Raw genomic sequence first — 22790 nt, 5'->3', positions numbered from 1 at the left:
GCCTCCAACCTGCTGGCATGAACATCGACTTCTCTAACTTCCGCTAATGCCCCACCTCCCCCTCGTACCCCATCTGTTACTCATTTTTATGCACACATTCTTTCTCTCACTCTCCTTTTTCTCCCTCTGTCCCTCTGAATATACCTCTTGCCCATCCTCTGGGTGCACCCCCCCCGTCTTTCTTCCCGGACCTCCTGTCCCATGATCCTCTCGTATCCCCTTTTGCCTATCACCTGTCCAGCTCTTGGCTCCATCCCTCTCCCTCCTGTCTTCTCCTATCATTTTGGATCTCCCCCTCCCCCTCCAACTTTCAAATCCCTTACTCACTCTTCCTTCAGTTAGTCCTGATGAAGGGTCTCGGCCTGAAACGTCGACTGCACCTCTTCCTACAGATGCTGCTTAGCCTGCTGCGTTCACCAGCAACTTTGATGTGTGTTGCTTGAAAATCTTTTCTTTGTACTTTTGTCAGTTAAATAAAGGTTCACGTGAATTAACATATCACAGATTTTTGTTTTTATTGCATTTTGGAAAATATTCCAACTTTTCTGGAAATGGGGTTTGTAGCTCGTAGAAACTAGAGGTTGAGAAAGTGTGGATGAATGAGTGAACTGCTGTAGTACATTTTGTAGGTAGTACATAGGACAGCCACAGGACAGGACAGATGAGTGCCTATGGTGGCAGCTATCAGCCAAATGCGGTGCTGCATGATTTCAAGTTTTTTGGTAGTGCTTGGAGCTGGCACATGTGCAAATGGAGTGCTTTGTCTGGTTAAGATTCTGATCAATAGTGATTCTTCAGGTGGTTGGCCTCTAGTGACATAGAAACATAGAAACATAGAAAATAGGTGCAGGAATAGGCCATTTGGCCCTTCAAGCCTGCACCACCATTCAGAATGATCATGGCTGATCATCCAACTCAGAACCCTGTACCTGCCTTCTCTCCATACCCCCTGATCCCTTTAGCCACAAGGGTCATATCCAGCTCCCTCTTAAATATAGCCAATGAACTGGCCTCAACTGTTTCCTGTGGCAGAGAATTCCACAGATTCACCACTCTCTGTGTGAAGAAGTTTTTCCTAATCTCGGTCCTAACAGGCTTCCCCTTTATCCTCAAACTGTGACCCCTCGTTCTGGACTTCCCCACCATCGGGAACAATCTTCCTGCATCTAGCTTGTCCAATCCCTTCAGGATTTTATACGTTTCAATAAGATCCCCCCTCAATCTTCTAAATTCCAATGAGTATAAGCCTAGTCGATCCAGTCTTTCATCATATGAAAGTCCTGCCATCCCAGGAATCTGGTGAACCTTCTTTGTACACTCTCTATGGCAAGAATGTCTTTCCTCAGATTAGGGGACCAAAACTGCACACAATACCCCAGGTGTGGTCTCACCAAGGCCTTGTACAACCGCAGTAGTACCTCCCTGCCCCTGTACTCGAATCCTATTGCCATGAATGCCAGCATACCATTTGCCTTTTTCACCGCCTGCTGTATCTGCATGCCCACTTTCAATGACTGGTGTATAATGACACCCAGGTCTCGTCGCAACAGGTCTTGTGACTACAGCTACCATTTTGTACTTCAGTGACTCCAGTTAATAAAGAGATTTCTCTGGACTTGAGTATTTGGAATTCATTGTCTGATTAGATGGCGGAAGCAGAAATACCTCAGTTAAAATAAACTGTATCTATCTGGATGAGCAGTTGATCTGGAGATAAGAGCTGGGAAATACAATCTGATTAAATTTTATTTGCTGGGACAAAAATAATGGAATGTATAGTCTCCTTCTATGAGCTGTGACATTGAAGATAAATGACAGCGGGCCCTGACCAACACATCACATCTCAAAACTAACTGCAGCAAGATCAGGGTGTACTGTCTCCCTCACAGAATACTTACTGAACATAACACAGAAAAAATTCCTGGCAGTGCATTTAAGGCATAATCAAATACTCCTAAAAGTAAATTGACATTGTTATTTGTTACCATTCTAGCATTTTATCTGCCATTTCAAAATTATGGGCCAAAAAATAACTAACTGCTAACTGTATAACTGCATATCTCCCACATGCATATCTAGAAAGTAAAAGCTTGATTACCCTAAAACAATGTGTTTATTGAGCTGCACATGAACTTGAAGAGGTGCAGACACACATTAGAATAAATCTACACAGATTCTTTAATTCTATTGTTTGAACTAGAAAGGAAACAATTGACTTACATTAAATGTCTAATCTCATATTTGAAGCTGGCCAGAACAGCTTGGTGGATTCCGTTCTTTGTTATCAGGAGCTCGTTCTCTAAAGCCAGGGTAAATTCTGACAGATTGACCTTCCCATACAGAGCAAAATCCAAGGTCTGTAAACAATGATCATTTATGTTAGCTGCCATGCAGGATTGCTCACGCACAACCACCACTGGTGAGATATTTGCAACATTCAAAGGAAAACAGAAACAAGTGAAGATATCTCGGTATGGTCTTCACGCAGAAAAAGATAGCTGCTCGTACCTTTAGAATTTCGAGGCCATTTTCAATTCCTTCATTTTGCCAGGCATCCAAGATCTGATCTGCTGAGGTATATCCTGTCCCATCATCCAAACACGAAAACAGACGAAGACTAATTGTACTGGTCATGGCAGAAGGTGTAGCAGTGCGGCGTCGGCTCTCATCGAAAGGCTTGCACGTGAACAGAGGGAGGCAATTATACAATGCCACCGCGTCTGATGTCAACTTGAATCGGTGACAAAACATGCCTTCTTGGATTGCCTATGGGCAGGCAAGCTCTTACTCACTCAATCACAGATTCAGGCTCATTTATAAAATTGATCCACACGTATTACTTACGTAAGTTTTTGGCAACATTATCAGCAAATTCTGTTGCCCAAACTATACCTGAACACTACAATCAGTCCTCATCATTCTGGCATTTTACCTGTCATTTCAAATTTATGGGCCAAAAATAACTAACTTATAATTTGTATTACTACATATCTCCCATATACCTTCCCTTATCCTATCACTCTATCAATTAAATAAAATTTGCAGTTTTGTCTGTTGGTGGTGAAGTCAAGTAGGTAATCCTGTTCAATTGTGAGAATTCCTCTACCTGACTGAGCTTCTAATGCCTCAGATCCATCCTCATTTCATGGGGAACTGGAGTGTGTGTGTGTGTGTGTGTGTGTGTGTGTGTGTGTGTGTGTGTGTGTGTGTGTGTGTGTGTGTGTGTGTGTGTGTGTGTGTGTGTGTGTGTTTTGAGATTTATCCAATAATTCCTGTGGAGGCTCAGTTGCTGTGTAAATTCAAGGCACAGATTAATGGAATTTGAAAACTGTCAAGTTAGTGTGGGAAAGCAGAGCTGAGGTATGGGATGTGAATGTTAGGGTGAGTACAAAGCACCAAATGGTCTAAGTTCTTTTTCTTTACTTGTGCACATAGCTTTTGGATTACCTTCTGGTATGCTTACCTGTAGTTGTCCACACAACTTCAGGTTTCACATGTCTGTACATAGAGCATAGAACAGGACAGCACAGGAACATGCCCTTCAGCCCACAATGTTGTGCCAAACCAGCTAAAGAGTAAATTTTTAAAAACCCAAAAACTAATCCCTCTTACCTACACAACGTCCATCCATATCCCTCCATCTTCCACATATTCACATGCCTTTCTGCCTTTCTAAATGTCTCTTAAAAGCCTTTAATGTAGTTGCCTCTACCGCCGCACCAGGCAACCACAGCCCTCACATCCCCTTTGAACCTACCCCCTTTCACCTTCAATGTGTGCCCTCTGGTATTAGATATTTCTACCCTGGGAAAAGAATACTCCCTGTCCACTGTTCCTATGCCTCTCTCTAACAGATCTGACCTCAGCCACCGCTGCTTCAAAGAAAACCACCCAGGTTTATCCAGTCTTTCATGATAGCACATACCCTCTAAACTCGGCAGCATCCTGGTAAACCTCTTCTGCACCCTCTCCAAAGCCTCAACGTCCCTCTTATAGTGGAGGGACCAGAACTCTGTGCAAAACTCCAGGTGTGGCCTAACCAGAGGTTATAAAGTTGCAACATAATCTCTTGACTTTTGAACTCAATGCCTTGACTAATAAAAGCGAGCATTCCAAAGCAGGCATAACTTTAAACAATGCGCTTTTTGTGCATGAATTGTTGGGATTATGTACTCTGAGAACGTCGACTCAGACCACGAGAGGCCTGCGTCGGGCATTTTCATGCCTTACGAGGCACAGATTGTAAGGCTGTGTGGGGCGCCACTCCTCGCACAGACACTAGAACAATGTGTGGTTAAGTGCCTTGCTCAAGGACACAAACACGCTGCCACAACTGAGGCTCGAACTAGCGACCTTCAGATCACTAGACGAACGCGTTAACCACTTGGCCACGTGCCCAATATTATGTACTCTAAGGTTACAGAAGTCACCCAGACCAAATGAATTGCACCCTAGGGTTTTGAAAGATGTAGCGGAAAAGATTGTGGAGAATTGGTAATGATCTTTCAAAAATCATGGGACTCGGGCATGGTGCCAGAGGACTGAAAAATTGCAAATGTTACTCCACTTTTTAAGAAAGGAGGAAGGCAGCAGAAAGGAGATTATAGACCAGTTAGCCTGACCTCAGCAGTTGGGAAGATGTTGGAGTCAATGTCAAGGATAAAGTTATGGAGTACTTGGTGACACAGGACAAGATAGGACAAAGTCAGCATGGTTTCCTTAAGGGAAAATCTTGCTTGACGAACCTATTGGACTTCTTTGAGGAGATTACAAATAGGGTAGATAAAGGGGATGTAGTGGATGTTATATATTTGGACTTACAGAAGGCCACAGACGAAGCTGCTTACCAAGTTAAAAGCTCATGGTATTATGGGTAAGTTACTGGCATGGTTAGAACATTGGCTGATTAGTAGGAGGCAGCGGGTGGGAATAAAAGGATCCTTTCCAGGTTGGCTGCCAGTGACTAGTGGTGTTCCGCAGGGGTCAGTGTTGGGACTGCTTCTTTTTATGCTGTATATCAATGATTTAGATGATGGAATAGATGGCGTGATTGCCAAGAATATTGGAGGAGGGGTAGGCAGTGTTAAGGAAACAGGTAGGCTACAGAAGGACTTAGACAGATCAGAATAGGTAAGAGAGTGGCAAATGAAATACAATGTTGGAAAAGGCATGGTCATGCACTTTGGTAGTAGAAATAAATGAGCAGACTATTTTCTCAACCGGGAGAAAATACAAAAATCTGAGATGCAAAGGGATTTGGGATTCCTTGTGCAAAACAACCTAAAAGTTAACTTGCAGGTTGAGTTGGTGGTGAGGAACGCAAATGCAATGTAAGCATTCATTTCAAGAGGTCTAGAACACAAGAGTAAGAATGTGATGCTGAGGCTTTATAAGGCACAGGTGAGGTCTCACCTTCAGTATTGTGAACAGTTTTGGACTCCTCATCTAAGAAAAGATGTGCTGGCATTGGAGAGGGTTCAGAGGAGGTTCACAACGATGATTCTGGGAATGAAAGGGTTATCATACGAGGAACATTTGATGGCTCTGGGTCCACACTTCCTGGAATTTAGAAGGATGAGGTGGGATCTCATTGAAACCTTTCGAATGTTGAAAGGCCTAGACAGAGTAAATGCGGAAAGGATGTTTCACATGGTGGGGGAGTCTAGGGCAAGAGGGCACAATGAGGGCATCCATTTAAGAGAATTTTCTTTAGCCAGAGGATGGTCAACTTGTGGAATTTATTACCACAGACAGTTGTGGAGGCCAGGTGTATTTAAGGCAGAAATGAATAGGTTCTTGATTGGACACAGCATCAAAGGTTACAGGAGGAAAGCCGGGGAGGGGGCTGAGGAGGGGAAAAAAGGATCAGCTGTGACTGAATGATGGAGCAGACTTAATGGGCCAACTGTCTTAATTCTGCTCCTATGTCTTATGATCTTATTATCATGACTTTTAAATGCACAACTTTAGGATACAATATTGGGCTTTAGGTTTACAGCAGCACACAGCTTGACTGTGCAGTTTGATGTTCTATGATATGAATCATGTGTACAATCAGATTTTGAATTTCTAGGCCACCACTTGATACAGTATATCTAATTTGATAGTAAGCAATATCCAGATTCTTGTATGCTAATTGTAATTGCTGCTTTTAATATTTATTAACAACTAATGTGGGGTCTGGAATTTGGGCAGGAAATCAATGGGCTTGATCCTATAAGCAAAAGTATATTCTGGAGAGAGGAATGTTGTCCACTGCTTGTATCAATGCAAATAGTGCGCCAATACCCAGACATCCCACCTCTCCTGGAAGTTCCGGGAGTCTCCCGCATATTGATAGCGGCTTCCCGATGCCCGCAAATTATATACAATATCCTGGAAATCGATTTTTTTCTGAGAGAGAGAGAGGAGGGAGAGAGGGGACGGAGAGGAGAGGAGAGAGAGAGAGAATGAATGAATGAATGAATCCTGATTGGTCTTTCTTTGGGCTAAGTAGACCTATCAGTTTTCTCTGTGGGCAGGCTTTACAGTCAACCACTCTCTCTCTCTTTCATTGTCCATCAGTTCAGTTTAGTGTCCTGCAGCGTCATGGCAGAGTGTTCCAAAAAAAGAAAATATAAAACATACTTCACCCCAGACTACACTAAAATGTACCCCTGCCTAATAGGGGTCAAAAATAACGACAGTGTTGCTCACTGCACTGTTTGCAACGGTGACTTTTCTATTGCCCATGGTGGGATAAATGACTGTAAAAGACATGTTGAGGTGAGTTTAACAGGTGTCATTCGTTCATTCGCATAGCTAATGTTATTTAAACTAGCTGGCTAGCTGCTAAGGAGCTACTCTATTGATGTCCTACATGAAGAGGCCAAACAGAGACATATTTGTATCTTTATCTACCACTTGCTTAACTTTGGAACATGCAATGCAGAATCAATAGCATCATTAAAATTACAGGAAAAAAAGAGGAATCATTGGTAATCATAATTTTGGTGAAATGCCTGCCAACATTTTGGTAAAATTATCAGCACTGAAGAACATTTTTGAAAAGGTTGATGGAATTACTTTTTACCAATCTCAATGGATGGAAACTGCAGAATGAACAAGGAGAATGATTTTTGTTTTGCTATTTTAGATAAAAATAAAAATTAGAAGTGAACTACTTCAGCATACTGTAGTGAAGTCTGTAGAATAGCACATCATTGTTTGTAGGTCAATTACCTGCAAGGAATGATGTCTCTTTAATTGCCTATAAGGAGTAGAAGCAGAAGAAGGTGCTGATTTTTTTAAGATTCCATGAAGAAAATCCTCAAGACGCATTAATCCATCTTCGTCTAGATTTTGAAATATGTCATCCAGGACCTATTATAAAGAAGTGAGCACTTAAAATCAAATATTAGCATGAACATTGAAATACCCACAGATCATACAAAAACATAAGACACAGGAGCAGAATTAGGCCATCTGGCCCATCGAGTCTGCTCTGCCATTCAATCACGGCTGATCTTTTTTTTCTCCTCCTCTTTGAAAATTGAAGACAATTGTTTTCAAGGTATTCAGTAATTTCTAATATAGTATATTCTCACAAAATTACAGTATCCAAATTTTCAGATGTGATATAAGCCTGTCTTAGAATTTACATCAATACAATTGTGAATTTTCATCAGATTATGCATTTCCTGCTCAGTTAATGCTAATGCAGACTGTCTCTGATCATAAAGTAGATCAATTGTTCTTGGCAACCTTTACAACAGCTTTTGGGAGCAGATATTAAATTATAACATTATATCATAGGAGCTTTAATGCAGTAGCAAGATTACCCTGAGACACTGCAAAATACTTAGCTGTTATTTAGATTGAACACTCATCAGAGCACAGTCCCAGAAAAAAAAGCCCCAACAACAGACTAATGGAGGGATTGTTCCTGAAAGCTTTGATAGTCATAGTCATACTTTATTGATCCCGGGGGAAATTGGTTTTTGTTACAGTTGCACCATAAATAATTAAATAGTAATAAATCCATAAATAATTAAATAGTAATATGTAAATTATGCCAGGAAATAAGTCCAGGACCAGCCTACTGACTCAGGGTGTCTGACCCTCCAAGGGAGGAGTTGTAAAGTTTGAGGGCCACAGACAGGAATGACTTCCTATGACGCTCTATGTTGCATCTCAGTGGAATGAGTCTCTGGCTGAATGTACTCCTGTGCCCAACCAGTACATTATGTAGTGGATGGGAGACATTGACCAAGATGGCGTGCCACTTGGACAGCATCCTCTTTTCAGACACCACCGTCGGAGGGTCCAGTTCCATCCCCACAACATCACTGGCCTTATGAATGAGTTTGTTGATTCTGTTGGTGTCTGCTACCCTCAGCCTGCTGCCCCAGCACACAACAGCAAACATGATCGCACTGGCCACCACAAACTCGTAGAACATCCTCAGCATCGTCCGGCAGATGTTAAAGGACCTCAGTCTCCTCAGGAAATCATCAAGTATCATCAAGAACTGCCTCAAAAGAATCAGTAACAATTTAAACTCTGCTTGGGGATTTACATCTAGGAGGATGAGTCTTGAAAAAATTATTCTAAATGTAATAGGACCATTTCTAAGTATGGGGTAGCATAAGCACTGATGCACCATTGAATGCGTGAAATGAACGTATTTGACTTCTACTTGTGACCTTAAAGCGAAAACTGATAAATTCAATGCTAAAGCCTTGTGCTACCATTAAACAAACTCATGTGAATGTAAATTAATGGGACAACTTTATGGATTGCATCCCTTTCTAATGAGTGATAAAAAGAAGAGTCCATGTTGGAACCCAATCCATAGAAAGTGCATAGGTCCTTTAAGGAACAAAATATCTTCATATTTCAATGTTATCCTGAAAAGGCAGCATGCTAAAGTGTCAGTTGAAGCAGCCAAAATGTGGTACAGTGCTGTACATCTTTCTGAGCAATATTTATACAAACCACTAGGGGGAACCTACACACCTAAGCCAAAAAGGACATTAGAAGAGAAAATTTAAAGTGCATCAATTACTCAGTTGGGAAGGCTCTGCCAATACTGTTCTTTGTTTAATTATCTCTGTTTGAATAGGCGAGGCAAATTAAACTAAGCTGTTTGATAGATTGTTCCAAAAAATATACCCAATACATTATGCTTGGACAAATTTCTCAATATGTCATAAGAAATCTGATTCTAACCCTGACATCAAATAGCAGAACGCTGCCCACAATCAGTGATACTCAGATGCATTACTGTCACCAAGTGATCAGAAACTGAACTGGAGCAGTCACAAGGAGCAGCTGAGAGTCTGGGTATTCTGCTCAGAGTGACTCACCTCCTGAAAGCCATCTTCAATCATCTACAAAGCACAACTCAGGAACGTGATGGCATACTCTATTATCTCTCTAAGTGCATGCTCATTTGGGTGGATCTATCTTTCATGTTTTGTGAAGAAGGAAATGCTGAGATCATTAACCATGAAGGGATGACAATGTGGGAATCCTACCATCACACAAACTTGTTTCTCTCTTTGTTTTAGCTCTTATGGATGTTTGCTGCGGCAAGAGGCTACTGTGGGAGGTGAGGGAGGAGACTGCTGAGCCTCTGGCAATGATCTTTGCATCATCAGTGGGGACAGGAGAGGTTCCGGAGGATTGGAAGATTGCAAGGTTGCAGATGTTGTTGCCTTATTCAAGAAAGGGAGTAGAGATAGCCCAGGAAATTACAGACCAGTGAGTCTTACTTCAGTGGTTGGTAAGTTGATGGAGAAGATCCTGAGGGGCAGGATTTATGAACATTTGGAGGGGTATAATATGATTAGGAATAGTCAGCATGGCTTTGTCAAGGACAGGTTGTGCCTTACGAGGCTGATTGAATTTTTTGAGGATGTGACTAAACACATTGATGAAGGTAGAGCTGTAGATGTAGTGTACATGGATTTCAGCAAGGCATCTGATAAGGTACCCCGTGCAAGGCTCATTGAGAAAGTAAGGAGGCATGGAGTCCAAGGGGACCTTGCTTTGTGGATCCAGAATTGGCTTGCTCACAGAAGGCAAAGAGTAGTTGTAGATGGGTCATATTCTGTATGGAGGTCGGTAACCAGTGATGTGCCTCAGGGACACCTTCTTTTCGTGATTTTTATCAATGACCTGGATGAGGAAGTGGAGGGAGGGATGGGTTAGTAAATTTGCTGATGACACAAAGTAGATAGCGTGGAGGGCTGTCAGAGGTTACAGCGGGACATTGATAGGATGCAAAACTAGGCTGAGAAGTGGCAGATGGAGTTCAACCTAGATAAGTGTGAGGTGGTTCATTTTTGTAGGTCAAATATGATGGCAGAATATAGTATTAATGGTAAGACTCTTGGCAGCGTGGAGGATCAGAGGAATTTTGGGGTCTGAGTCCATAGGACACTTAAAGCTGCTGCACAGGTTGACTCTGTGGTTAAGAAGGCATACAGTGCACTGGCCTTTAGCAACCATGGGATTGAGTTTAAGAGCCGAGGAGTAATGTTACAGCTATATAGGACCCTGGTTAGGCCCCACTTGGAGTAATGTGCTCAGCTCTGGTCACCTCACCACAGGAAAGATGTGGATAAGGGTGCAGAGTTTTACAAGAATGTTGCCTGGATTAGGGAGCATGCCTTATGAGAATAGGTTGAGTGAACTCGGCCTTTTCTCCTTGGAGTGACGGAGGATGAGAGGTGACCTGATAGAGGTGTATAAGATGATGAGAGACATTGATCATGTGGATAGTCAGAGGCTTTTTCCCAGGGCTGAAATGACTAAAATGACAGGGCAAAGTTTTAAGGTTCTTGGAAGTAGGTACAGAGGAGATGTCAAGGGTAAGTTTTTTTTATGCAGAGGGTGGTGAGTGCATGGAACGGGCTGCCAGCGGCGGCGGTGAAGGCGGAAACGATAGGGTCTTTTCAGAGACTCCTGGATAGGTACATGGAGCTTAGAAAAATAGAGGGCTATGGGTTTCGGCACAGCATTGTGGGTCGAAGGGCCTGTATTGTGCTGTAGGTTTTCTCTGTTTCTATGACAGACCAGCATTTGTCATTGAGATGTTGATGAGAGGTGTGTTCCATTACCATCCTACTGATTGTTGCTTTTCTCAAGGCAATTCCAATACAGTGAAGAAGCACAGGCAATGAAAAAGAAAGACAAATTTCCCAGTGAGGACACTATGCAGGTATTAAACTACATAGCTGACACGTAAAAGCTTCTCTTGTTTTTATCGTTTTACAGCATGAAAACTGTCCACTGTATTAATGCTGATCATCAAGTACCATTTACACTAATCCTTCACTAGTCCCATTTTAATTTCCCACATTCCCATCTACCCTCTGCCCCCCCATTCCACCTACACACTAGGGTAAATTGACAGTGGCCTGTTAACGTCCCAAACTACAGCACATCTTTGGAATAAGGGAGCAAAAAGGACACCTAGAGAAAATACATTTGGCTACGGGGAAAAAGAGCAAGCTCCACACACAACATGTGAGGTCAGGATTGAATGCAAGCCGCCGGACATGCGAGGCAGCATCTCCACTAGGTCTACATTGGTACAGAATCTGCCTGATCTGAATAAAAGTAGCTCTCTAGGGACAATGCATTAACGTTCGGCAGTACATCACTTCAGTTGTGCAACAGACTGCTTTGTACAAATGAGGGGGTAAAAGAGATTACAGAGGATAGCTTTATTTGTCACATGTACATGGAAACATACAGTGAAATGTGGTTTTTTTGCATCAATCCAAGTCAGTGGAAATCGTGCTGGGGCAGCCTGCAAGTGTCACCATGCTTCCTGTGCCAATGTAGCATGCCCACAACGTACCAGCCTTAACCCATATGTCTTTGGAATGTGGGAGAAAACTGGACGATCTAGAGGAAACCCACATGGTCAGAGGGAAAATGTACAAGCTCCTTACAGGTGGCAGTGGGAATTGAACCCTAACTGGTGATCATTGGCACTGTAACAGTGTTACACTAATCACCATGCTATCGCATCACCCTTAAGGTACCACGCTGCTGCTTTTAAACAAACTCAGTGCCTCACTTATAGTGGCAAGTATAGAATCCTTCTCAGCATAAAGGGTGTTGAAAAGGCACATAGTTTTGCAGTGCGAGTTTACACTTATCTCCAATGTACTGCTGGAGACACAGCCTTTTCTAAATGAATAGTAATTTTCTGTTGAGCAAAAGGAAAATGAAGGGGATATGTAGGGTATTGCCAACACTCAGGGTCTGCAAGACTAACTTGCCACTTATAATTTCAAGTTCCACAAAACTCACTTTGGGATAAAAATTGTCTCACTGATTGTTCCCAGAGCTGGGTCATCAGGAAAATTAGATACACCTTAAGCTCCACGTGAATTCCTCCAGAATTTGCAAGTGGCTGATGATCATATTGCACGGGTGTTAGGTTGTCTGCCTAGACATGACTCCTTGTTCTGTCTACACCGAATATTGACTGGCATTCACAGATTAGCTAGAAATTATGTTAAAAGTAATCACCTCTGCATCTACATTCTGAAGCCCACATTGATCACATATGGAAATCAACTCTTTGCTGCTCAGATAACTGTCTTTGGTGACTCCAAGCTCTTCAGAAACTGTTTGAAGTCGTTCTTCAATCCATTTGGGGCCAGCACCAAACACACTCTGAGAAGTAGTCACATCATCCGGGTTCCAAAACCCCAACTGACCTGGAAAACATGTTCACAATGTTTACAGTGGCTTGTGAAAAGGTAGAATTGATCAATGGACATTAATCTGAACTAAAATAACCATGAATGAAGGTGAGAGAAATTTGAAATCAAATTTGGGCTGGCAAATTTATTATTCAGATGATCTTCTTCATTGCATTTATTATTTTAATAGTTGATATTTACTGCCATTATGAATAGCAGAAAATCCCTCATTTGATGTAGAATCTTCTCTCATGTACTTCATTAGTTTCTACACACCATACATCCTCAAACCACATAGTCACTGCTAAACCTGGATATGTTGTACGTATGGAGATATCAGCTGACTTCAGTGAACACTGGCCATTCTTTGTACTGAGTATGTCAATGCTACACTGTACATTTCCCAAGTGAATATGTTTAGTTTAGTCTCAGGGGAGTTAATATTCTGGTGGATTGGGTATTTGGTTGTTTCAGAACTTCAGATGAAAGGCAGGCACATCTCACCTATTTGTGACATTGCTCAATTGCTCCAAGGGCTACGCTTCCATAGACACACCTAGCAATAGTGCCCATCCTTCCAGTCTGAACAAGTTTATCAACTTTAGTAACTTGTGAAATAATTACTCCAAAACCTAGCAGGTCTTTTGTTGGGTGTGCTGAACAAGGCCAAGGTTTGCCTTGTCTTCATAGCTCAAGAGATGGAGTTCAGTTAACAATGGCAGTATTGTGGGAAAATGGATCATGAATGTCCTTTAGGGAGGGAATGTGTCATCCATCCCCTACCTATATACCCTGTCTGGCCTTGATGTAATTCTACAATCACATCAATGACTCCTCATCGCTCTCTTAAATGCCTGCCAAGACATTTAAATGTACAGGGGTCCCCTGCTTTTCAAACGTTCACTTTATGAAACCTCGCTGTTGCGAAACACCTACATTAGTTACCTGTTTTCGCTAACAGAAGGTGTTTTCACTGTTACGAAAAAAGGCAGCGCGTGGAAAAAGCAGCACGTGCCCTGAGCAGCTGCTCCTCCCCTGGAACTGCATTCTAGCCGGCATTGCTTAAACACGTGCCTGTGAGCAGCCGTTAGCAAGATGAGTTCAAAGGTATCGGAAAAGCCCAAAAGAGCTCGTAAGGGTGTTACCCTTAGCATAAAACTAGACATAATTAAGCGTTTCGATCGTGGTGAATGAAGCAAGGACAAAGTGAGTTTGGCTTGTGGAAGTTGACGAAGATGATGTTGAAGAGATTTTGGCATCCCATGACCAAGAACTGATAGATGAAGAGCTGATGCAATTGGAAGAGGAAAGGATAACAATTGAAACCGAACGCAGTAGCGAACGGACAAAAGGTGAAGTTGTCCAGGAACTGAACGTGAAGCAACTGCATGAGATGATAGGAAAATGCGCGAGGCTAAGCAGTCAAGCATACTGGCCGTTTTTCAAGCCTTCCACATCAGCCACAGCAGATGACGAAACTCGACCTTTGACATCGAGGCAGGCAGACATAGAAGAAAATGACCTGCCTACCCTGATGGAAACAGACAACGAGATGACATCCCAGTGTCCCACCACCCCAACCCCTGGGCCGCGGACCGATACATTGCCGTGGAGAATGCAGCAGTAGCCGCGATGCATCCAACACATCCTTAAGAAAAATGCCGAAATAAACAAGCTAATTAATTAGGTGCCGCCCGGCATGTAAATGTCGGCCCAGATCAGAAGCGATTGCTGATTGTGTCGCCTCTGATCTGGGCTAACATTTACATGCCGGACGGTACCTAATTAATTAGCTTGTTTATTTCGGCTTTTTTCTTAAAGATGTGCTAGGTGCATCCCGGCTACTGCTGCATTCTCCGTGGTTCGGTATCGGTTCACTGCTCGGAGGTTGGGGTCCACCCCAACCTCCAACGACTCAGCCTAACACACTATCATCAGTGTGCTCAGCACTGTCTTTCTAATTCTGGTAAGTGATACTACACTGTACATACATTATTTCTACTTTACATAGGCTGTGTATTTTTATGTGTTATTTGGTATGATCTGGCAGCTTCATAGCTTAAAGGTTACTGGAGAGAGTGTTTCTGCCAAGAGTGCTTCCGTGAGATTTTCACTACCGAGAATAGTGTGGCAATTATTGTAGAAAAGTATTTATACTTTATACAGGCTGTGTATTTATCATATCATTCCTGTTTTTACTATATGTTACTGTTATTTTAGGTTTTATGTGTTATTTGGTAGGCTATTTTTTGGGTCTGCGAACGCTCATAAATTTTTCCCATATAAATAAATGGTAATTGCTTCTTCACTTTTCGATATTCTGGCTTACGAACCGTTTAATAGGAACGCTCTACCCTCGGATGGCGAGGGAAACCTGTATTGTACTGCTTCATTAACATAGAAGGATAAAATTGGATGCATCACAAGGCATTGTTGTAAGCACTAAATTCATCATTGGAAAAGCTACATGCACTACGGTCAACTTTGAAAATTTCTCTCCACAAACATATGGGGCACTGGGATCTACCAGCTAAGTTGGTCAATAGCCTGATATCCTGAGACACAGAATATTATACCTCACAGACAACATACCAACTCCATCTGGCTGATCAAACAGAAGGGAAGTCAAAGGTGGGGCAAAGGCAGAAAGGAGTGGCCTTGGGAGTCCTCAACATTTATTCCAGACTATACGAAATCTCCTGGCAGTAAGTTGCACCCAGCTGTGAGAAACCCCTTTCTGATTACAACCTAATGTGCATTTTCATCTGATGAATCAGCACTCATCCGCATTGAATAGCACTTGGACAAAACATAGAAGGCAATACAGGCAGAGAATGTAGTCAATCACTTTCACCCAGCATCACCACTGATTGAACTATCCAAGCCCTTAACAACAAGGCCAGCATTCCGACTCTGCAGCAAATAATGAGCAAACTAACAGAGAGAACCAACCTACCCAGCATCAACCTTACTAATGCACTTGTCACAGATGAGTAAGAAAAATATGCCTTTCAGTTGTTGAAGAATATTTTCGGAGTTTGTTGATCATTCTTACCTTCAGCTTCGTATTCTTCCCTTTCAGTGGAAGCTTTCCAGTTCTAAATACAGAAACAAACCAGTTTAAGCATTAATCAGAAATACATTTGCTATACACATGAAATACAGTACTTTTCACAAGCTCTTAAAGTGCCATAACCAATGTAGAACATATTTTAAATATGTTTTTTTATTATTATATAATTCTTTATCATTGTTGAAGGTTGTTTTTTGTAAAATGCTGCACCAACACATCACAGCAAATTCCTGACACATGTAGACGTATATGGTGAATGAAGTTGACCGCTCATCCCTGATCCTTGATGTATATTAAGTTTTACAAATCAGTCAGACCAGTTAAGCACTGCATGGGTTCACTAAAGGCACTGAAATTAATGACTGGTTAATCAGTGTTCGTGGTGTTGGTTAAGGATGAACTGTTTTCTAGGGTCCAGGGAGACCTAGACTTTCTCCTCCTTGAACTATACCCTGGGATCTTCATATCCCTGTGACAGCAGGGACAACATTGGGTGACTGCCTTTGCTAAATGATATTAACACGAGTGGTGCTGCATTTCTTCAAGTCATGCAAAATAAAAATCAGGCCCTTTTGTTCAGCAAGACCACTGACAATCAAACATCCAGAAACACTGATCATATTTTTTAATCTCCCCACTTTCTTATCATCTCCCCACAGATTATTCCAATTGTCTGAAGAGTGCCACACTTCTGTTATTCATTACCACAACGGTTAATTATCCAGCTCAAACATGTACTTTCAGCATGTAAAAGGGATGCAGATGTGCCTTGTAAGCTGTTTATGAGTGTCCACTTCAGGAAGTTTGCAAGAAGCAGGAAATATGAGGTGATAAAAGGTAACCTAAAGATCACTGAAGGTACAGCAACATTAAGAGTGGATTGGGAGTATATCAATGGCAGGAAACTAGAAGGTCAGTGTCTTCAGACATTTATTTCTCTTTGGAGTCCTGTTAAAAGTCTACTTGATATGGTCCAAGAATTACCCTGCATGACATCCGGTTCATTCAGTTCAGTTCAGTTTCAGCTGCGATGTTCAACTGGAACTCTGTAAACAGACACTCACAAATTTCTACAGATGTACTGTGGAGAGCATTCTAACTGGTTGTATCACTGGTATGGAGGGGCCACTGCAGAGGATCGGAAAAAAGCTGCAGAAGGTTGCAAACCCAGCCAGCTGCATCTTGGGCACCAGCCTCCCCAGCATCCAGACCACCTTCAAAAAGTGGCATCCATCATTTAGGGCTCCATCACCCAGAACACACCCACTTCTCATTGCTGCCATCAAGGGGGAGGTACAGGAACCTGAAGACACACACTCAATGTTTCAGGAACAGTTTCTTCCCCTTTGCCATTAGATATCTGAATGGACAATGAGCCCATGAAGACTAGGTGTGTAAGTGTGTGTGTGTGTGTGTGTGTGTGTGTGTGTGTGTGTGTGTGTGTGTGTTGTGTATATATTTATATAAAATTGATAATTGTTATTATATATCGCAATGTACTGCTGCTGCAAAACAATACATTTCACAAAATATGCCAGTGATATTAAAGCTGATTCTGATTCTGTGTACTGTTTATCAATTAATTCTCCAACTCATTTCACTTAAAAGACATTCAAATATTAAGACTGCTCTGTCCCTCTTTCAACCCTTCTGCAAAAATGTTACATATTCTTAATAATCTTACCATTCTCCTCTAAAAATAAACATGAAAATGCAAACCATAATCCACTGTAAGGTATATTTATATATGCTGATTTTCTTAAAGATGTATTTGAAGTATTTTTATTAGAAATAAATGGATCCATTTGGAACATGATAGAATAAGTAGGTTATTTGCCATTACAAGTGGCCTGCTGCACAACAGTTATTCTCTAGCAAAATTGTTTGGGGTTTTATCAATTTTTTGGGGGATCCAATTGTATTTTAAAGTCAGAATTTCAAGGTTTCTCCTGTGATGATATTTTAGGGACATGCCCTCTAATGCTAATATGGTTTCTGACCAAATCACTTCATTCTGGTTATAGCTCAAAACAGAGAGCACTGTCACCAACTGCAACACATTCAGCTTTGAAATGCTGATTTGATCAGACCTGCTAAATTAACTCTAAGCATCTTACATCCATATCAGCACTTAACATAATGCAGTGACCTGTGAAATTGTAGCTTTAGAATACAGTGGATGGATGCTAATCTAAAAGAAAATGGAGGCGTGGTTTCCATAGATACATAGTGGTTTAAAAATTACAGCAGATGGTGGAATATTTCAATTACCCTAGAAATTACCTCCGTCATTGAGTATTATCCTAGAAAACAATTTAAAAGTCATACATTCATCTGAGTCCTTGGTACCTTCCTAGACTAATATATACAGTGTTTAATGGAACCATGATCTAGGCCATATTAATTACCTTTAGAAAAGGAATCTTGCTGTGCTTCATAATCCAATGAGGAAATTCTTTTTGTGAACAATGATTATCTCTATTATACAGCGCATGGCTAAAGGGTACAAGTTCCTTGTGTACACAGCATGGCACAAATAAATAATGCTCAGGAAACAGATTTGATTTGCCAACTAGGCAAAGAAAACTCCAGATTAGTTCTGAAATTACAAGATTACACAGACCCTCAGCACATTTGATTTCAATTCTAATCCACAATGTGAGACAACAAACCTAGTTATAATGTTTATAAAAAGATTTAAATAGAAAAAATATTGAGTAGAATCTTAAGAGGATGAAGTTCAATCAGAAATTTGTTAAATGATAAAGTTTGGATGGTCAAACTTGAAGGCAGAGTACAAGGTTAACAGCAGAATTCTTAGCAGTGTGGCAGAACAGAGGGGTCACTTTGATAGGGTGGTTAAGAAGGCATATGCTGTGTTGGCCGTCATTAGTTGGGAGATTGAGTTCAAGAGCCGTGAGGTCATGTTGCAGCTCTATAAAACCCTGGTTACACCACACTTTCTGTGTTCAGTTTTGGACACCTAAATATAGGAAGAATGTGAAGCTTTAGAGAGGGAACAGAGGAAATTTACCTGAATGCCATCTGAATTGGACAGCAGATATTATAAGGATAGGTTGATCTCCTTGGATCAAAGAAGGATGAGAGGTGAATTAATAGAGATGTACAAAATGATAAGATACATAGATGAAGTGAATAGCCACAGCATTTTTCACAGGGCAGAAATGGCAAATACGAGGAACTACGGTTTTAAGGTGATTGATGGGAAATAGGGGGAATATCAGAAGTAAGTTTTTTTCAGAAAGATGTAGAATCTTTAGGGAGGGAGCAGAGGATATTTACCAAATTGCTGCCTGGATTAGAGAGCATTCTTATGAGCAAAGGTTGAGTGAGCTAGGGCTTTTCTCTTTGGGATAAGGAGGATGAGAGGTGACTTGATAAAGGTGTGCAAGATGATAAGACACATAGACAGAATACAAGAGGGTATAACTTTAAAGTGACTGGAGGAGAATATGGAGGGGGGAGGTGAGAGGTAGCTTTTTTCCCCTACACAACCTGCAATTATTTACTTCTCTAGATACAAAAAAACCCTGATGGTTGCATCACAGCCTGGCATAGAAATACCATTGCCCATGAACCAGAAAGCCTACAAAAAGTAGTGTACATTACAGGAAAAACCCTCCCTCCCCATATTAAGCACATCTACGATGAGTGCTGCCACAAGAAAGCAACATCCAAGGACAGTCACCATCCAGGCCGTGCCTTATTCTCACTGCTGCAATCAGGAAGAAGGCACAGTAGCCTCAGTTCCCACACCACCTGATTCAGGAACAGTTATTACTCTTCAGCCATAAGGCTCCTGAACTATAGTGAATAACTTCACTCACCTCAACAGTGAACTGATTCCGCAACCTATAGACTCACTTTCAAAGACACTACAACTCATGTTCTCAATATAATTCTATTTATTTATTTATTATTTTTCTATTTGCGCACAGTTTGCCTTCTTTTGCAGATTCACTGTTGGTCCGTCTTTGTTTGTGTGTAGTTCTTCATTGATCCTTTTGTGTTTCTTTGTATCTACTGTTCATGCCCGCAAGAAAATGAAGCTCAGGGAAAGTATATGGTGACATATACTCACTTTGATAATGAATCTACTTTGAACTTTGAATGAGCTTGCTGACAGATGTAGACAGAGGAAATCCAAAGAATGCATGTCTGTGCATCTGGGGTTGATATTTTACGTTCTATAGGAGTAAATACACGGCAAGGTGAATGTGGCCAGATATCCAACGTGCTCTTTTATCTGTACCCTTAAAGCATGGAAAAGAATTTACAGAAATCAGAGCCATTAATTTTACACTGACAGAGATTCCAGGTGATTTTATTTAGTTGGTGTTGTTTTCTTAAATGCACCATGAACATAAATTGGCTGACTGCTCTCATTCAAAAAAGATCATTTCAATAAACATAATGAACAACAGAGTCAGATCAACTGAACTGAAATTCTGTACTTGTAGAAATTCTAATAACACAGCAGTGACACTCAATACCACTACTGCTGTTGGGTATTTGGCGAGAAGCATTCAGGCATGCTACACTTGAATTAATACATGATGACCAACTTTCAGCTATTTCATTATGTAAAGGTAGGTTTTAAAATTCACTGTGCAATGAATGAAATAGATTTTGCGATCAAGAATTAACCCTTATTGTGTGGGAAGCAAGTACTTAAAAATCACGTAAGGTATGTCACGAACGAATAAATGTATGGTCAGTATTTATTGCAGTCCATGCATTGAATATATATTATTCAGATCAATACTTGCACAGCTGAACCAAAGAACAGATGGCACAGTTTAGTATTCTGGACCATATCCTCTGCACTGAAAAAAAGCACATGCTACAATTGACATTGTTTACTTGTCATTGCCTCTCTTAACAAATATACATAAACTGACCAACCTTTTGCACTCCACCATCTGCTTCATAGAACCAGATCTTTATTCATAAGTTAAGGATAGCAGACAATTGTTATAAGAAGCTCACCATTCTCAGCAGCCTATTAGCATAACACTAAGGTAGCAAAGAGCATTACATGCAGCATTATCACACCGATGTTTGACGATATGAAGGAAAACTTTTAACTTAGTATTTTCTATTTGAAAGCAGTTTGATAATGCAAACCTGCACCCTTTAAATCTGTGATCAATTTAGTACTGCAGAATAAATGTGGATTCCTGTATGAAAGAAGTTCCTGATGGTCATACAATTTCACTTATACTTACTAGCAACAATGACTGTTTCATGAACTAGCAAGTTACTAGCCTCTGGTCAGGCTTACTGAAAATTTTAATCCAGGCAGCATTTTGGTAAATATCCTCCACTCCCTCTCTAAAAGATTCTACATCTTTCCAAAAAAAATTACTTTTGACATTCCCCCTATATTTTCCATCAATCACCTTAAAACCGTAGTTCCTCGTATTTGCCATTTCTGCCCTGTGAAAAATGCTGTGGCTATTCACTTCATCTATGTATCTTATCATTTTGTACCTCTCTATTAATTCACCTCTCATCCTTCTTTGATCCAAGGAGATCAACCTATCCTTATAACACCTGCTGTCCAATTCAGATGGCATTCGGGTAAATTTCCTCTGCTCCCTCTCTAAAGCTTCACATTCTTCCTATACTGAGGTGTCCAAAACTGAACACAGTAAGTGTGGTGTAACCAGAGTTTTATAGAGCTGCAACCCTGGCTCGCTAAGAGGTGTAGAGGTCATACTGGGAGCAGTACAAAGCACATCCAAGAACGAGCTCCCAACTTTGTGAAACAGCAGTGCACATACTAAATTACAAGAGCTGCATGCATTAGACAGAACCACTTAATCTCACAACACAAGGAACAGATCAAAGCTCTGCTATCCTGCAACATTAGTCTTCATTGGTGGTGGACTATACAGCAAGCAGGTGAGAAGCTCTAAGAATATCCCCATCCTCAGCTGTGGTGGAACTTAGCACATGGTTGCCAAAGACAAGGCTGAAGTAAACAGAACCATAATCAGTAAGAAGGGCTGAGTGGTTGGCCCATTTTTGTGTCTTCCCAAAATCCCCACCCTCACAGAGGTCGTACTTCATCTAATTAGTTTCCCTGCCTGTGAAGTAAAGTGATAGCTGACAGAACAAGATTCAGCAACACTTATGAGACCAGACAACATTCTGACCCACAGCACAAATGCAATTAGTTTATTGTTGCGAGAGCAAACATTCAATTCTCTGTCTTGTTTGCTTTCACAGGAGTTTTCAGAATGCATGAGATAAGATTTAAAGGCACAATGTAGACTTTATTTTTTTTGTTTTAATGCCTTTCTGTTTCCTAACCACCTCATTAGCATTTGTAATATATCCTAAGGTGAAGCTTGGATATTGTTGAAGCAGTTGCAAGTTCTCCTTATGGTAACAGCACACATTTATTTACAAATTGCAAGGGATTCATTAGACATGCTGCATGCTTACTTATATAAAACAGCACAAGACATGGTTACCAACAGCTAATTATCATACCATCTTGCTAACCTTCACATATATATTCCCCAATCACATAATTATAAGCACACGCACATCAGCATTCAGAATATATTCTAACCCTTTATAGACCTACAAGAAACCACCACGTACTTATGTCACACACATAATTAGGTCATTACATCACATTTGGCTTCATTGACATACAAATATAATCACATTGCTGTACCTAATATTTACTTTTATTAATATAATTGAACCAGCTGTTCTTTGAAGAATCTATGAATGCTCATCTTGAATTTGACCAGGCCTCAGCAATGATACAGTTTTACACTTGTCAATTTCACACAATCACAACTTTCACTAATTTGGCTGTAAAATTATGTCTTGATAATTTAATCTAATTGGAAAACCGCATTATATCTGCTTTGGACATTCCAATAAGTAATTATGATAAATTACTAATGTCAGAATAGGCAACTCTGCAAGAAGAAATCAAAAACAGGGGGAGGAGAAGATGGCGCGGC

General features: G+C 41.0%; 1 protein-coding gene across 4 annotated transcripts in view; it reads right to left on the bottom strand.

Annotated features, from left to right (window-relative positions):
• The window catches only part of nin (ninein (GSK3B interacting protein)), a 157737-nt gene that overhangs the window by 64105 nt on the left and 70842 nt on the right, over positions 1 to 22790 (bottom strand). For all 4 annotated transcript variants that reach the window (XR_011887335.1, XM_072269274.1, XM_072269285.1 and 1 more), the window contains exons 5-9: positions 15763 to 15805; positions 12532 to 12722; positions 7222 to 7362; positions 2509 to 2676; positions 2221 to 2357 (exon numbers count right to left, since the gene is read on the bottom strand). Coding sequence is in view for 3 of the 4 variants with exons in the window: in XM_072269274.1 (XP_072125375.1) it covers positions 2221 to 2357; positions 2509 to 2676; positions 7222 to 7362; positions 12532 to 12722; positions 15763 to 15805 (680 nt within the window). In the remaining variant the exon portion in view is untranslated. The remainder of the gene's footprint in view (positions 1 to 2220; positions 2358 to 2508; positions 2677 to 7221; positions 7363 to 12531; positions 12723 to 15762; positions 15806 to 22790) is intronic.

This window comes from Mobula birostris, chromosome 1 (assembly GCF_030028105.1).
Source record: "Mobula birostris isolate sMobBir1 chromosome 1, sMobBir1.hap1, whole genome shotgun sequence".
Lineage (NCBI taxonomy): Eukaryota > Metazoa > Chordata > Chondrichthyes > Myliobatiformes > Myliobatidae > Mobula > Mobula birostris.
The sequence above is the reverse complement of the archived record's forward strand: the minus strand, read 5'-3'. Positions and strand labels throughout refer to the sequence as shown.